General features: G+C 48.5%; 1 protein-coding gene across 7 annotated transcripts in view; it reads left to right on the plus strand.

The window, feature by feature from the left end:
* ERG (ETS transcription factor ERG) overlaps window positions 1-15,898 on the plus strand; it is a 271,394-nt gene that overhangs the window by 74,029 nt on the left and 181,467 nt on the right. For all 7 annotated transcript variants that reach the window (XM_040483913.1, XM_040483915.1, XM_040483919.1 and 4 more), the window contains 2 exons: window positions 2,849-2,949; window positions 11,539-11,626. In XM_040483913.1, the coding sequence (XP_040339847.1) occupies window positions 11,588-11,626 (39 nt within the window). In that variant the 5' untranslated portion in view covers window positions 2,849-2,949; window positions 11,539-11,587. The remainder of the gene's footprint in view (window positions 1-2,848; window positions 2,950-11,538; window positions 11,627-15,898) is intronic.

Below are 15,898 nucleotides of genomic sequence, written 5' to 3' on the forward strand. Positions count from 1 at the left end.
GTTACCCACACTACCTCTCTCGCACCCGCACCCCGTCTCTCGCGCACAGCTTGCGGACGGGCAAACTGGGGTGCAGGGCAGCTCTGGCAGCTGCCGTGTGTCAGCACGAGCCTGGGACCCCCAGCCCGGGGCTCCCTCCGCCGCACCGAGGCTGCTCTGGCAAATGAACTTGCCCTTCAGATGCTCAGACGGTTTGGCTCCACCCGTGTCCAGTGGGCACTCTCTAACGGCCACATCCTTCTTCCTGTGACTGTGGAGACTTCGGAGCCCCACGGAATCCGAGGGTGGTGGGGACTGTAGTCCTTGGCCGTGGCGGGGCTGGGGGGTGGGGGTGGGGGCGGGCGGGGTCCTCATACGGCCACGTGGTCCTCTGGTCTCTGCTTTCGGCGGGACTAGGGACTGTTGGGCAGGGTTAAGCAGTGTGCTCTTAAACCAGAGCTCTCAAATGGCTGCATTTTTTGAGTTCTGGAGTCTGGTTTGCAAAATTTTCTTTCTCGCTTTGACCGGGCCAGCTGTTAGCCTCACGCGGCTGGTAGCGTGCCTTTCTCTGGCGAAGCTTCTCTCCCCGGACTTCGTGACGTTTTTTTGGATCCTTTGTGTCTTCTCAGCTGTGTTATGGATAATTTATGTTGTCAGATAAGTGCCCTCTGGATTAAATGAAATATTAATAACGCCATAATGCTAATTTAAAAATACCCATTGCACATATTTAATAGAATCTTCTCTGGGCTTTACTCTTGTCTTTAAATCAGGTCCAGCAATATTCAGTCATAAATCAAGTTATTCCTTCGGCATGTAGAGGTTTTGGCACTAAAGGATGCTCTGAGATGACATAGGATAGTAAATCTCAGCCCATGCTTTTAAAAAACTCTCACTCCCTCTTCGGCAATTGGAAACTAAATACTACTCTGACCACTTGTCCGTGGAAAGCATTTAGCCAAGCGCTAATCAATATTGCCTTTTGGATTTGGAGAAAAAGAAACTTGGGAACACCTTTGGTAACTCAGGGTCCGCGCGGCCACACAGAGCATGATCTAGTTCACCGTTCCCTTCCCCTTTCCCGCTGAGCACCGTGTCCCTGATCAAGGGAGGCCGGCACCAGGCCACCAAGGCCAGATGGGTACAAGTCGCACATCACTGTCAAGAAAACAGTTCAGAGGGGCGCCTGGGTGGCGCAGTTGGTTAAGCGTCCGACTTCAGCCAGGTCACGATCTCGCGGTCCGTGAGTTCGAGCCCCGCGTCGGGCTCTGGGCTGATGGCTCAGAGCCTGGAGCCTGTTTCTGATTCTGTGTCTCCCTCTCTCTCTGCCCCTCTCCCGTTCATGCTCTGTCTCTCTCTGTCCCAAAAATAAATAAACGTTGAAAAAAAAAAGAAAACAGTTCAGAAATCCGTCGACTAACATAAAAGGATTATTGCTTAGTTGTTTCTTTTTTCTTTTTTTTCCTGGTTATCGAAATGAATATTCTTCGTTCTGAAAATTAGGAACATACCCCAAAGAAGATCACTGAGAAAATAAGACTCCCTCATGTTGGAACCTCAAAGCCGCTTCTGTGAGCGACTCCCAACCCTTCCTTAGAGCTGCCCCCTTCCCTTTCCGCCTTCCCTTTTGTCTTTCATCCAGCTCGTGTTGGTCTTTTTACAATATTGGAATCACGTTACGCATGTGGTTTGGATTCTAATATTTTCCCGAGAATTTACATTTTCCCATATCACAGCAGACACGTTGTGGGGACTGGGGCAGCCGGACGAACTGTCCCAGAGCCCAGGCCCAGAGACTTTAGGTGGACTTGGCTGGCGCCCCGAGCAGAGTGGGAGAGCCAGCGGGACCGTGGAAACATTTATAAATACTATCGCCCCTTGCAAATATTGATTTTGATGCAACACTTAAGACATTTTCTAGTTTGAAAATATTTTCAACTGAAACAGTTGCCATTTGCAATTTGTCATGTTGTGAGGATTCCGTTAAATGTAACATTTTGGGATTGGATATTTTACTTGGAAAGTTGCATGAGCCCTGAAATTCCTGTATCGCCAAAAAAAGAGATTGGATTTTAGAGCTGTGGCAACAGGCGTATTCTAAGGAAGACTCCCCCCGCCCCCCCCTTCTCTCCCTTATTTCAGTTTGGTAGTGTGTCTAATGTTTCTAAAAAACGTGGATCCTCCTAAGCATCTACAAATTAAAAGGATTGTTTCTTTCCTGGAACTAAAATGATGGCTTAATTACAGTTCCCAGGATGTTTAATAAACTTTGTTACTCTTTGTTTGAGCAGACAAAAGGGCTCAAGGATGGAGAAACCATTATTACTAAAGCTGGGGTCTGCAAAGGAAGGAAAACATGTTCAAAATGTTTTCTTTGCAAAAGCGTATGTGTGCTTTACTATGCCAGTTCAGGCTTGGCTTTTATTTCACTCCTAATTTTTGTTTCTTAACGCTGAGCTTTCCTGGGGAGATGTTGTCACCCCTCTCCCCCTGCCTTTTTTTAAGGGGAGGATTTTAAATTCATTCTCCTTTTAGGATTTTTTTTTTTTTTTTTTTTTTAGACGGGGAGAGAGAGTATGAGCAGGGGAGAAGGGAAGAGGGGGAGAAAGAGAGAGAGAAAATCTTAAGCAGACTCCACGCACAGCGCAGAGCATCACTTGGGGTCGGTCCCATGACCCTGGGATCGTGACCTGAGCCAAAATCAAGAGTTGGGCGCTCAACCGACCGAGCCACCCAGGTGCCCCTCTTTTTAGGATATTTTAAAATAATATTTAAGAAATAGGTTTGGCCACTAAGCACACGTTTGATCCTTGGTATTAATATTTGGGGGGAAAACCCCAAGGTTTAATATATTTAAATTCTTTTTCAGGTGTTCCACGATCTTTGAAGACCCAAGAAAAGCAGTGTTGGCCAAAAGCAAGACAAATGACTCACAGAGAAAAAAGATGGTGGGGCCAAGGGCAATTAAAGGTAAAACAAAATCCTGGATAACCCTACCTCTCCTAGGCAAGAATTTTTTTTTTTTTAAATAAGAATCTATAAATATTTGGTATCTTGAATATTTGATCTTTGTGCTCCAAAACCTCCCGAGACCTTCCCTTGGTGGGGAGGTGGGTGAAGTGGAGGGTGACGATTGAAGAGCACATTTATCATGATGAAGACAAATTAAAACCAAAAACCGAAGACCCTTCTTTGGATTGTTTGATGTACGTTGAGGGATTGTGTTGGTTCCACTGATTCTTCCCCGGTGTAAGATGCCCCTGGCCCGGCGTGGTCTGCTGGCCCCCGCCCCTGACCCAGGGGATGGTTGGTTATGTCCCTGCTTCGCAAGTATTGACCTTGTCATCGCCCTTTTCTCCACTCCTTCTGTTCTTGTCTGCTCCTTCCAGAAGAGCCGGAGGCCAAGGGCAGTGACTACAGATACTTATGCTTTATGATATGTACATTTTCCTGTCCTATCACCAAATTTGCTCTGTGGCTATTTTATAGTTATTTGACTTGTATTCAATGGAAGCCTCATCTCAAGAGGCAGACACAGGGAAAGGTGGGGGATTTGAGCACTTTACGTACAAAATGTGTCCTTTGGCTGCGGAGAACCATCAGGCTTCCCTCAGAAAAGCATTCCAGGGGTTGGAAGAGGTTATGGTGGGGCCTACATTAACACTCATTTGGGCCACGGAACTTAAAAAATCTCTTTTTTGCCAAAATGAAGCCAGGAGTGGTTAGTAGATGGGACGGTAATACACAGTGCCTGGGATGCTCCTTGAGCCGAGGTGGTAGTCTGGTAAAAAAGAGTGGAGAATAAATCGGATATGATTCCTGAGGCACACCCTCCCCGCTTACCCTTCCCTAAATCAGGCCTCCTAATCTTCATCAGTTGAAATATTGAGCAAGTCCCTCAGTAAAGGTGTATTTGTTTTCCCCAGCAGCTGGGAGAAATCACTGCAGACTGGGGGGCTCAGACGGCACAAACAGATCGCCAGCTCTGGAGGCTGGATGCCGAGGTCAAGGTGTGGGCAGAGTTCATTCCTTCCGAGGCCGCGGGGAGAGTCTGCCCCAGGCCTCTCTCCTTGGCGTGTGATGGCCATCTTCTCCCTGGGTGTTCATATCTTCTGCCCTCTAGATGAGTAAGGACACCAGTTGGATTGGCTTAGGGCCTACCCTGTGACCTCACTTTAACTCAATAACTTCTTTTTTTTTTTTAATTTTTTACTAATGTTTATTTGATTGAGAGAGAGAGAGAGAGACAAAGTGCAAGCAGGGGAGAGGCAGAGAAAGAGAGAGGGAGACATAGAATCTGAAACAGGCTCCAGGCTCTGAGCTGTCGGCACAGAGCCCGATGCAGAACTTGAACTCATGATTTGTGAGATCATGACCTGAGCGAAAGTCGGCCTCTTAACCGACTGAGCCACCCAGGTGCCCTTTTTTTTTTTCTATTTTTTTAAATGTTTATTTATTTTTGAGAAAGAGCGAGAGCGAGCAGGGGAGGGACAGACAGAATCTGAAGCAGGCTCCAGGCTCTGAACTGTCAGCAAGGAGCCTGATGCAGGGCTCGAACCCATGAACTGTGAAATCAGGACCTGAGCCAAAATCAAGAGTCAGATGTTTAACAAGCTGAGCCACCCAGGCGCCCCCAACATTCAGGTTTTAAGTCAAGGATGTTTCCCGTCAATTGACAAAGGTCCCTTATGAATTTGTTTATTGAGAATTATTTCTCTCAAAGTTGCAGCATTTTGCACAGTATCAAATCTTTGCTCTCTCAATCATAGCAGTTACCACTTCCTAAGTGCTTATTGTGTACCTAGCACCACAAGAGGTTTCTTGGGCGTGGTTTAATGTAATTTCACAAAAGCCTGGTGGAGTTGGCCGTGGAGGGAGAGCCCAAGAGTGGTCCCCACTCAGGTGCTAACCAGTTGGGAACAGACCCTGGCCAAACCCAGTATTCACAGCTGTGTGAACCGCTGACCATCAGTTTGGAGGTAGAAAACTCAGGAGTCTCTTCTCCCCGCTCCTGACATCAGGTATGTAGGGTCTTTTTCAACGCCATCAACGGATTTTCCCACTCTCCGACCCCAGCCGGGTATCCTGCAATTTAATTCGGTTCTGACACTCCCTGGGGTTAGTGTCCCGCCCCACACATGAAGGGCTCCGTCCCGCAAGACTGACCTCCTCCATCTACTTCAGATGCCAATTCAAGGTAGCGGGTCCCTCCCCAGATTGCCCACATTTCTGTCCAACTTGCCTACAGACCCGGGGTTCCCACATCCCCTTCCGTGATTCAGTAATTTGCTACAAGGACACAGAACTCAGGAGAATGCTGCACTCACTCTTACAGTCTATTATAAAGGATACAGGTGAACATGGTGAGATCTAGAAGGGGCCTGAGAACAGGTGCTTCTGTCCCCCTGGAGTTGGAATGTATCACCCTCTTGGCTCTGACTCTTGTCATTTGGGTATATATATATTTTTTTTTAAGTTTTCATCACAAAGGCATATGAATTATTTAAAATTCTTTTTATGTTTGTTTTTGAGAGAGAGAGAGACAGAGCGTGAGTGGGGGAGGGGCAGAGAGAGAGGGAGACTCAGAATCTGAAGCAGGCTCCAGGCTCCGAGCTGTCAGCACAGAGCCCGACGCGGGGCTCAAACTCACAAACCATGAGATCATGACCTGAGCCGAAGTCGGATGCTTAACCAGCTGAGCCACCCAGGCGTCCCAAGGCATATCGATTATTAACTCAATCCCCAGCCCTTCTCCCTTCCCCAGAAGATGGTGGTGGGACCAAAAGCCCCAGGCTTCTCATCAAGGCGTGGTCTTCCTGGGACCTCCGTGACGCTCTCTAGGGGTCCCTCAAAGGTTGCATCGTTAGGAGAGATGCTTCTATCGTTCTTCTCATTCAGGAAGAGCCAATAGTTTTAAGAGCTCTGTGCCAGGAACGGGGGAAAAGACCAAATATCTTTTCTATTTTTTTTTCAAGATTGTTTATTTTGAGAGAAAGAGAGAGAGAGCAGGGGAGGGGCAGAGAAAGAGGGAGAGAGAGAATCCCAAGCAGGCTCCACACGGTCAGTGCAGAGCCTGACTTGGGGTTCAAACTCACACACCGTGAGATCGTGACCTGAGCCAAAATCAAGAGTCAGACGCTTAACCGGCTGAGCCACCCAGGCGCCCGGAAATATCTCTTCTATTATACCACAGTCATATTATCTCCATTTTACAGACGAGTAGCTATAGGCCCTACAGGGTGAAGTGGCCTTTTTCAGGTTTCTGAGAAGAGCACCCTCCCTCCTCCGTGCATTCGAGGACCCTCTTGTCTCCCCAGCTGCACCCGTCCCCCATTCTGCACCACACCTGCAGTGCCTGGGAACCCACAGCTCCTGCCCAGACTGGCCTGAGCATCTCTAGGGCCTGCCCAGGCTTCTTTCCTGCAGTCTGTCTCGTTTGGTAGCTTCTGTGTGTTTCCCTAGGCTTGAAGCATGGCCATCAGGGCAGCTGTTCGGTGGGGCATGGCAGTGTGGGCTGGGTGTCCACATGACTGTGGGAGGGCCCCTTGCATATGGACAGAATGGGGTTGGGAAGGACAGGTAGGTCACCTCCATGTGTGCTCTTGCCCAACCCTGCAAATATCCCTGTCTTCTCTGGACCATTTTGCACCCTTGCCTCCCGCATTATGAAATGCGTATTTTACTTGTGGTACTGTGTGTCCATCCACGCTTTATACACTTATAGTAAAGTAACCCAAATCAAATATTTGCTTCTGTTTTGTAAGACATTGGTATTTTTATTTTTAAAAATCTTACTAATTTTTTTAAATGTTTATTTATTTTGAGAGAGAGCGTGTGCGAGCGGGGGAGGGCGGGGGGTGGGGGAGGACAGAGGATCGAAAGTCAGCCCTGTGCTGACGGCAGGGAACCCGATGCGGGGCTCGAACTCACGAACCGTGAGATCATGATCTGAGCCGAAGTCAGAGGCTCAAATGACTGAGCCTCCCAGGCGCCCCGACATCGGTATTTTTGAAAAAAGGATGAAGAACAGTGACAAGTAGAATTCTGTTGGGTATCAGTACATTTTATTTTTTGGTATACCCAATGATGAAATAATGCTGGATCATGAAACACAAAGTCATAAACAGACACGTTACCAAATGAATTTATCGCAGGGAACAAATATTAAAGGAGGGGTTTTTAGACAGCACGGATCCACGCTCTGCAAGGGTTCAAAGCCAGGTAAAATGGAAACTGAAAGCCTTCCCACAATGATACATAACCAAACGTCATTCATCAACAACTAAAGTTTGGAAAAATTAATCCTTAGCATCACAGAAAGAAATTTAGAAGCACTCTTTAAAAAAATCCACAAAATTCCTCCCAAAGAGCAGAAAAGAATAAGCACCTGAATGGATGCAGAACCAGTCAAGGACCTCTGTGGGAGGAGGTAGCTTGCTAAGTGGCAGAACTTTTATCCTCTTGGTCTCGAGGTGTTTTGCTTTTGAGCTGATCTGGTTTGCAAGGTGGGGCGCCATTTGCTCTGTGAATGTTTAATAAATCCCTCCGACGATGGTGATCCTCGTGGTGGTTGGAGGTTAAGGTCATATGCCTTGGTTCCCTCATGTATGGGGAGCAGGGGGGACTTTTTGTTCCCCACCTTCCCGCCTTCCGGCCAGCCCACATGCCTCAAGGCTCCTTGGTGGCACCTCCTTGGCTCCCCTCGTGTGTCAACTCTCTCCTTCCTCTGGGTGTTGTCCTTGACCTTCATTGGGCACCTCTTGATACCTATATGGATTATTTTCCCGTTCCCACCCCTTGAGGGGTGCGGTGGTGATACATCAGGAATATATACACCCCCTTCCCTGCCATTTCCTCTCTGAAAGTACCCACAGCTTCCCCATAAAAGACAGGAGACACAAACAGTTGTTCCTTAAGTTTATCTCTCGGTTGGTCACACACTGAATGGCAGCTGTAACTTCTGTGACATTTCTGTGGTCTCGGGCATCCGGAACGTTGATTCCATTTCGTCGTATCAGGAATCCCCGGAGAGTTGGCAGGGTCCCATCCTGTGAAGTGGAAATTCGGCTGCTCCAGGAAGGGCTCTGCAAAGCTCACAGGCCCTTCGGGTAGTGGTATCTTGGTTACTCTTCAGTTTCCAAACTCATTTTGAGGGGAGGACGGGGGTTTGAGGTCCTGTCTCTTAGCTGGATGGAAATGGTGCGGTTGTGTGTTGGGAAAAGTTTCTTTCCTTTGAAATCACTGTTTGAGTTCTTTGATCTCTGTAGCTAGAAAAGTTAAAAAATATTTAAGTTTATTTATTTTGAGAGAGAGAGAGAGAGAGAGAGAGAGAGAGAGAGAGAAAGAATGAGCAGGGGAGGGGCAGAGAGAGAGGGACAGAGAGAATCCCAAGCAGGCTCCACACTGTCAGTGCAGAGCCTGATATGGAACTTGAACCCATGAACCGTGAGATCATGACCTGAGCTGAAACCAAGAGCCAGATGCTTCACCCACTGAGCCACCCAGGCGCCCCTAACCGGAAAAGTTTTAAGGGGGATCTTGATAGCCTGGTTATCCAAGGCATATTGTGTGTATTAGTAATTTACTGCTACAAAAATGCTGCGTAACAGCCACCCTAAATCTCAGTGGTTTGAAACAAGAAGAATTTATTTAGCTCACAAGCCTGTGGGTTGGCCATTCAGGTTGGCCTTGGTTGGCCAGTTTTGGTCTTGAGGTGTCCCTCCTGTGCCTAGGGTTCGGTTGTCTTATCAGATGATCTAGAATATTCTTGGCTGGGGATATGGGATGGCTTGGCCTTGCACCACGTGCCTCTGTTCCTCCAGCGTTCTAGCCTGGCACGTTCCTGTGGTGGCGGGAATTTGCAAGTGGAAACAATTCATGCCTCTTGGGGCTTTATCCAGGAACTGGCACACTGCCCTTCTGGTGCATTCTGGTGACTGCAGCAAGTCATGTGGACAGCTCCCAAACAAAGGTTGGGGCAACAGATGACCTCTTAGGTGTACGAACCACCAAGTCGTATGGCAGGAGGTGCAGACACAAGGAGGGGAGGGGAACTGGAACCATCACTGTAGGTCACCGTGGGGTGACAGTACGCCAGGAGCTACTTAGTCTCTGCCTTCTCTAGGTATCTAGAACACTTACCGGGTGTTTGGGTTCTCCATCTGTGATAAAATGTCCCCGGACCTCGTAGCTTAAAACAACAACTGATTTATTATTTCTCATGGTTCTGTGGGTGCCTGGACTCAGCTGATAGTTCCGTTTTCCTGATCTCAGCAGGGGCTGTGGCCACGTGAGAGACGATGTTCTAGAGTGTCCAGGGTGGCCGCCTTACGGGTCTGGCATAAGGTGCTGGCTGTCAGCTGGGCACCAGCCTTGGGCCTTGGCCACGTTGCCGTGCGGCTCGAAGTACGGGAACCGGGTTCCCAGAGTCAGGAAGAGGAATCTTCTGGATCTACGTGGCTTGGGCTCCAGACTTCCAGTGGCACGTTCCTTCCGCCGATTTGGTGGGAAGGGATGAACTTTAACTTGTTATGAGCGTCAGGATATGTGTGCAGAGAGGCAGAATTGGGAGGGGTGAGCTGCCCCAGGGGGATGCCAGAACGTGTAGGAAGAACGGTTTGCTCCTGAGCGTGGGGTCGTGCAGCGGGGAGCCTTCCTTTTGTCAGGAAGGCTCAAGGATGGGCCTCTCTCAGGCCGAATGGCTTTGGGAGCAGAGTGTTGTTTCCTGGGGGGATCTCTGCTCTCCTGAGGAGACCGCCTTGGGGGAGGCGAAGGTTTTCGCGTCAGAGGAGCAGGGGTCCACGTTTGTCATCTCCTCGTTCAGCCACGCTCTCCCTGATTCGGGGAGGACTCCATGAAGCCCTTTTGGGAGACAGGCCCCAAGCACGCAGACCTGGAGGCGAAGGCTTCCCGTGAGAAGCCCATCTTTGTTGGGAGTGGATGTGTTTGTGCCTTGAGAGGGTGGGAGAGGCAGAACACAGACGTAGTTAGGGCTCCAGGGAGCGCCTTTGCGTACCCCTGGAAGAATGTGGTTGACAGCAAACTCAAGAGACAGCCCTCGTGGCTGTCGTCCTGGAATTGAACTGTTTATTTTCATGTGGCAGTTTACTACTGCTGAGAGGCCTAGGCCAGCTTTGCACAGAAGAAGACAACGAGAAAATGGTAGTTGAAAGAAAATGGTGATGGCACCTAAAGATATAAATCGAAAGAGGGGTTTTCAGTGCCAGAGAAGACATATGGCTAAGATGTACAGAGAACCAAAGACGGGGCGGGGCGTGGTTCCTGCAGCCCAGGGGGAGGGTCCCCAGGACAAGAGAGGTGACCACAGGGTCAGTTATGACCAGAACGGTAGCCAAATAGGAGGGGGTGTCGAATGGGTGGTGGGAAGTGTGGGGAAGAAACACCCCACCCCTCTCTCCTCCTGCCCCTGCACCGTCTCCAGATGGTGTCACAGGGACCAAACATGTTGGGGGCCAGAGGGCAAGGGAACCCAACGAGGCAGCCTGTGGGGGTCAGCCCTGGGGGCACGGGGCAGGGAAGGGGGCCACGGAGGGTGGCTCTGGGGATGGGAAGGGACAGACGGACAGGAACCAGAACATGCTGGTTTTTAATCTGAATAAAGGGATATATTGGATGAGGCCTTTATCCTTAGAGTATGGACACCTTTAAATTCAACTCATTTAAATTTAAATTAAATTCTAAAATGAATTAACATACCTTCCTCGTATAGGGCTTAACCAGTTCATCTTGTCAAACTGAAATGTCTTAGCGGTCTCAGAGTCAGGCCAGTGCGACTTGAATCCTGGCTCCGTTGCTTATTAAGCAGGTGATCCCGAACAAATCGGTGACCCTTCCTGGGTCTCCATGTCCCCAACTGGACAGTGGGGATGCTGACTCTCAGACGGTGGTTAGGATAAAATGAGAAAATTCCTGTGGAGCCCTTGGTCCAAGGGCTGCTGCTTAGGCATTCAATGAGTGATAGCTGTGCTTTTCATTAAGAGCTTAACTGTGAACTTCTAAAGATGTTTAGGTGGTATTAGTTTTTTTTTTTTATGTTTATTTTTGAGAGAGACAGAGCGTGAGCAGGGGAGTGGCAGAGAGAGAGGGAGACACAGAATCCCAAGCAGGCTCTAAGCTCTGAGCTGTCGGCACAGAGCCCGACGCGGGGCTCGAACCCACGAACCCTGAGATCGTGACCTGAGCTGAAATCAGACGCTTAGCCCACTGAGCCCCCCAGGCGCCCCTCATTTCTTCCTTTAAACGATCCCTCACCGACGCTGCCCGTGTACCATGATGTGTGTGAGCTGCCTGTGACGTGGGTTTGTTTGGGCTTGTCAGACCACTGTCTCACTGGCCCTCAAAGGCAGTGACATCCCCGGCAGGAGAGAAGTGGATTTTCCAGGAGCTTCATTAGGGTGCTTCCTGCCCTAGCAAGGTGCTTGCGGGGGCAAACGCGTTCAAAAGCTGTGATTCTTTTACCGTAGTGTGTGGCGTTCGGTCCTAACGGAAAGCAAAGCGTGGAAACGTGGTTATTGACGACTGTCCCTTTTTGTCACCCAGCTGCCTCAGGTTCTGAGTGGATGGTGAACGAGCTGGTCGACTGAAGGACATGGTTCAGACTGTCCCGGACCCAGCAGCTCATATCAAGGTAGGTTTCATCTCGGCCGGGGAGCCGCTCTTGCTTCCTCCTTGGCTGGATTTTGGTGGATGCCTGCCCACACATCAGTCCGTACGGGGGGCAGCCAGCCTCTGCCGTGGGCCCGGTCCGGCCCGCCACCTGTTTCTAGACCACCATGAGCTAAGAAAATGGTCTTCACAATATGCAGCGGTTGAAAACAATCAAAAGAAGAAGAATGTTTCCTAGCCCGTGGTAAATTAGATCTCGTTGTCCATAAAGAAAGTTTTGCTTTCTTCCTGGTTTCCACACCGTGTGTGGCTGCTTCCGTGTCCTGACGGCAGAGCTGAGTGGCGGCGACCAAGACCGCGTGATCCGCAAAGCTGAAAGTATTTACTGTCTGACCTTCGGCAGAACATGGCTGACCCCCGAATTGACACAGAAGCCACATCCGGATTCTTCCAGCTTCTGTTTTAACGCCACCCCCTTGCCCCTTGCCTGGGGTTACCCGGGAGGACGCCGGAGGCTGTGCCCTCGCACTTCCTGTGCCCAGGGGTGGTTTTACCTGGCCACGCCCGCACGTGGCACCTGTTCCACCTGTTGCCCAGCTGCACCTCCCCGTGTCTTTGGAGGTGAGGCAACAAGGTTGAGTCCCGAGCCACCCGGGAGTCCTGAGAGGAAGCCGGCCCGTTTGGCACACACGGGCACAGCTGCCGGGAGGAAGTGAAGAGATGGCTTTAGTAACTTGACCCAAATAAAAGTTACAGGAAACACTGGGGCTTGAGCCACTTTACCCAGATCGGCTGTCTACACCTGTGCTAGTTAGTTCAGCTGTCTACACTGGCCCAAATCATCCGCCACCTTGCCAGTTCTGCCCGTCCCCTGCATGTATTCATTTTCCCTAAGTGGCCTTGTAGGTTTCACTCATCTAAATGTTCTTTGCCTGAAACATTTCCTGAACACGGAAAGTGGCTTCTAATTGAAAGGAAAGTTCACCCTTTTTTGGCCAAAATATGAAGTGCCCTCCAACATCACGCACACGCACGCACACATCTTAAAAGCAGCGCGCTTGGGAGTGCTATGTACCGGGTGTAATTCACGCTCTTCCTCCACGTTTGACCGCGGATTTAGAAGTGACGGGTTCAGTGCGTTGTTCAAGGTTGGTGGGTGCTCCCGAGGCGTCAGAAAGAGGGGCTCCCCAAGGGGTGTTGAGCCTTCAGCGTCGGGGAGGAGCAGACCTCTGTGGCGGACACTGTCGTGTGGCTTGTGTGTGATGTCTCACTGGGGCCGGGACAGTTATGCCTGTAACACGTGCAGTGGGCAGTCTCCCGTGGACGTGGTAAGGCTCCTTCGGAAATTCCTGGGGCGTATTTGGTGAGCGTGTCCGTGCCACACAGGGACGGGAGAGGGGGAAGGCTTTTTCCGTTTCGTCTTTGTTGACCGTGAAGCTGAGGGATGCAAATAAAAGCTCATGGAGAAGGCCATTCGAGAAGAATCTTCTGTGCCTCAGGCTATGAAGGTCAACTACCCAAAGTCATCATGGTTGGCATTTTATTCCTAGCCAACGGGAAGGGAAAGCTGAAGTCGGCAAGAAATCATTAGGGCTTGTTTTTAAAAGTTAATTCATCAAATGCAAACAGTCTTAGATAAACCTAAGAAGCATGACCTCTGAAGATGTGTTTAGTGGACAGGTTGGTATTTGATCTCAGGAGCGAGCTCTATTTCCAGCTTTGATTTCTCTTATTATCATCATAGCCGTTACCATAAATGTAAGTGAAGGCTGAAGAGAAAGAGAACCAGGAGAATTTTTTTTTAATACATATCAACTCAGAAAGTAAAAATAAAAAAGTAAATCTCAGCTCACATTGCTTCTGTGTGTTTTGAAGATGAACTGGCAGTTAGAAGTGCCGTTATCAGCAGCTGACGTTGGCTCTGAGCTGCAGAGAATTAGATTAAAGACATTTGTTTCCTTTGTAAAATCTATCAAATTCCAGCTATTGGAATCTGAATAATTATTCCTGGACTCCCCACCCCCCCCCTTTTTTTTGTATATGGAATTGGTATCCTTGCCAAAATAGTTAAGAAAATAGATGGCCTTCCACGGCTTCCTTAAAACACCTGATTTGGGAAATGTATTCACTAAAATTTTATGTGCTGTGAAGTCTCTGGTTGTGGGCTGAGTGCAGCTTTTATTTCTGGGAGGGGAAGTTCTTATAAATGGCATATGAACCGTTCCACTTGATGTGTTAATGTAAATAGTGGAAGATTTTGTCTTTGGCTCATTGCTACTGAACGGTTTTTTTTTTTTTTTTCTTCTCATCTGAAAAGGACCTGAATTCCCCACAGAAGTGACTTAACATTGCAGGTGTGCGTGGAAACAGACTTTTATGACTTCGCATTTGTGTCCATAGTCTGATCCGGAGGGAAGTCATGTTCCTTTCATATTTAAGAAATTTATTCTCCATGATTTACTATAACCCTCTTCTGCCAGAACAAATTACTTTTCCCCTTTTATATGTTTAAGGAGCTAGAAATAATAATAATAAAAGGGAGGGATGGTAAGTAACTGTGAAATATAGAACATTCTTGATTTAAAAGAATATTAAGAGTTGGGGCAATTTCGTTGACAAAGAGAATGAGCAGAACTTTAATAAGAAAACATTTTCGGGGCGCCTGGGTGGCGCAGTCGGTTAAGCGTCCGTCTTCATCCAGGTCACGATCTCGCGGTCCGGGAGTTCGAGCCCCGCGTCAGGCTCTGGGCTGACGGCTCAGAGCCTGGAGCCTGTTTCCGATTCTGTGTCTCCCTCTCTCTCTGCCCCTCCCCCGTTCATGCTCTGTCTCTCTCTATCCCAAAAATAAATAAACGTTGAAAAAAAAAAAATTAAAAAAAAAAAAAAAAGAAAACATTTTCAGCTTATTCTCTGTCGGTGCTAAAACCAAGTCACTAAGCACATTTTAATTTGTCTTTCTCTGCTGGTCCTTCCACGTCCTGTCTTACGCTAGAAATTGTACTTCTATGTCACATAAGCATGATCTTAGCATGTCAGGTGTATGACCATGCTTCTGCTCCGCTGGGTGGGTGCAGTCCATGGCTGTCAAACGTCAACCCACACTATTATCCCAAGGAGGGAAAGACTTGCAGATTTATTTTGTTAGGATTTGAGATTTTGGTCATTAATTCTCATTCTAATGTTTATTTTTGGGAGAGAGAGAGAGAGAGAGAGAGAGAGAGAGAGAGCGCACGCATGAGTGGTAGAGGGGCAGAGAGAGAGGGAGACACAGAATCAGAAGCAGGCTCCGGGCTGCGAGCTGTCAGCCCAGAGCCCGACACAGGGCTCGAACTCGTGAACCACGAAATCACGATCTGAGCCGAAGTCCGATACTTAACCAACCCAGGCGCCCCCCCCTCATTAATTCTCATTCTGATAAAGGAATTTTTGATTCACGTTATTGCGTTTCTTCTCAAGAATTTCATCCTCTTAATACTTCCATATACTAACATTTGAGGAAAAGGAATAACATATTAGTCAAGTTTACAGCTTTAAAGAGACAGCCGATTGGCACATTTTTTAACTGTTCCCTTTAAGGCTGTTCACCAGGTATTCGCATAGAAGGTTGTACGTTTCGGAACTGATCAAGCGAGGCCTGTATGAATTCTAGTTTCACTCACTGGTCCACCAGAGGTGTGTGTGATCTAGGGATGCCGGTTACAGAACTGTCTGCCTCGTGCATCCTGGCTAGGTTCATGTCGTGGATCAGAGCGAGGGTTCTGGCATCTTAAGACTTGATTCAAATCCTGCTCCCTCATTTACTAACCTGGGTGGTTTTGAACAGGTGCCTGGGGTTTCCTCTTATTTGAAATGCAAGCACTGACTTTGTGGGGTCAGAGTGAGGTCTCTGTAATTACACGCAGCACACAAAAACCCCATTGAGTGTTGACCTACTGTGAGCTGTTCCTGTGGTATTCTATAAAATGAGGGTAGCATCCCTCTTAAAAATACAGTATTATAGTGTCTGTGATGACACGGAACAGCATGGGTCTGTCTTACAAAACACGGAGTCGGGTGAAAAAAAAAGTCCAAAACAATGTGATCTATGGCACAGTGCTTTTCGCAAATACATGAAAACATGTCCACTTCCCCCGCGTCATGTAATTTTCATGCACGCACTTAAAACATAGTGATCACATCAGAGTAGATGGGTGCACAGGTGGGTTATGTTGTCTGGTGGCTTTGAGAGAAGGGTTAAGGGAAAAAATAATAATACAGAGATAGTACCAGTTTATAGCATTGAGGTTCGGATGCG

This window comes from Herpailurus yagouaroundi, unplaced genomic scaffold, assembly GCF_014898765.1.
Source record: "Herpailurus yagouaroundi ecotype Mexico unplaced genomic scaffold, PumYag 162, whole genome shotgun sequence".
Lineage (NCBI taxonomy): Eukaryota > Metazoa > Chordata > Mammalia > Carnivora > Felidae > Herpailurus > Herpailurus yagouaroundi.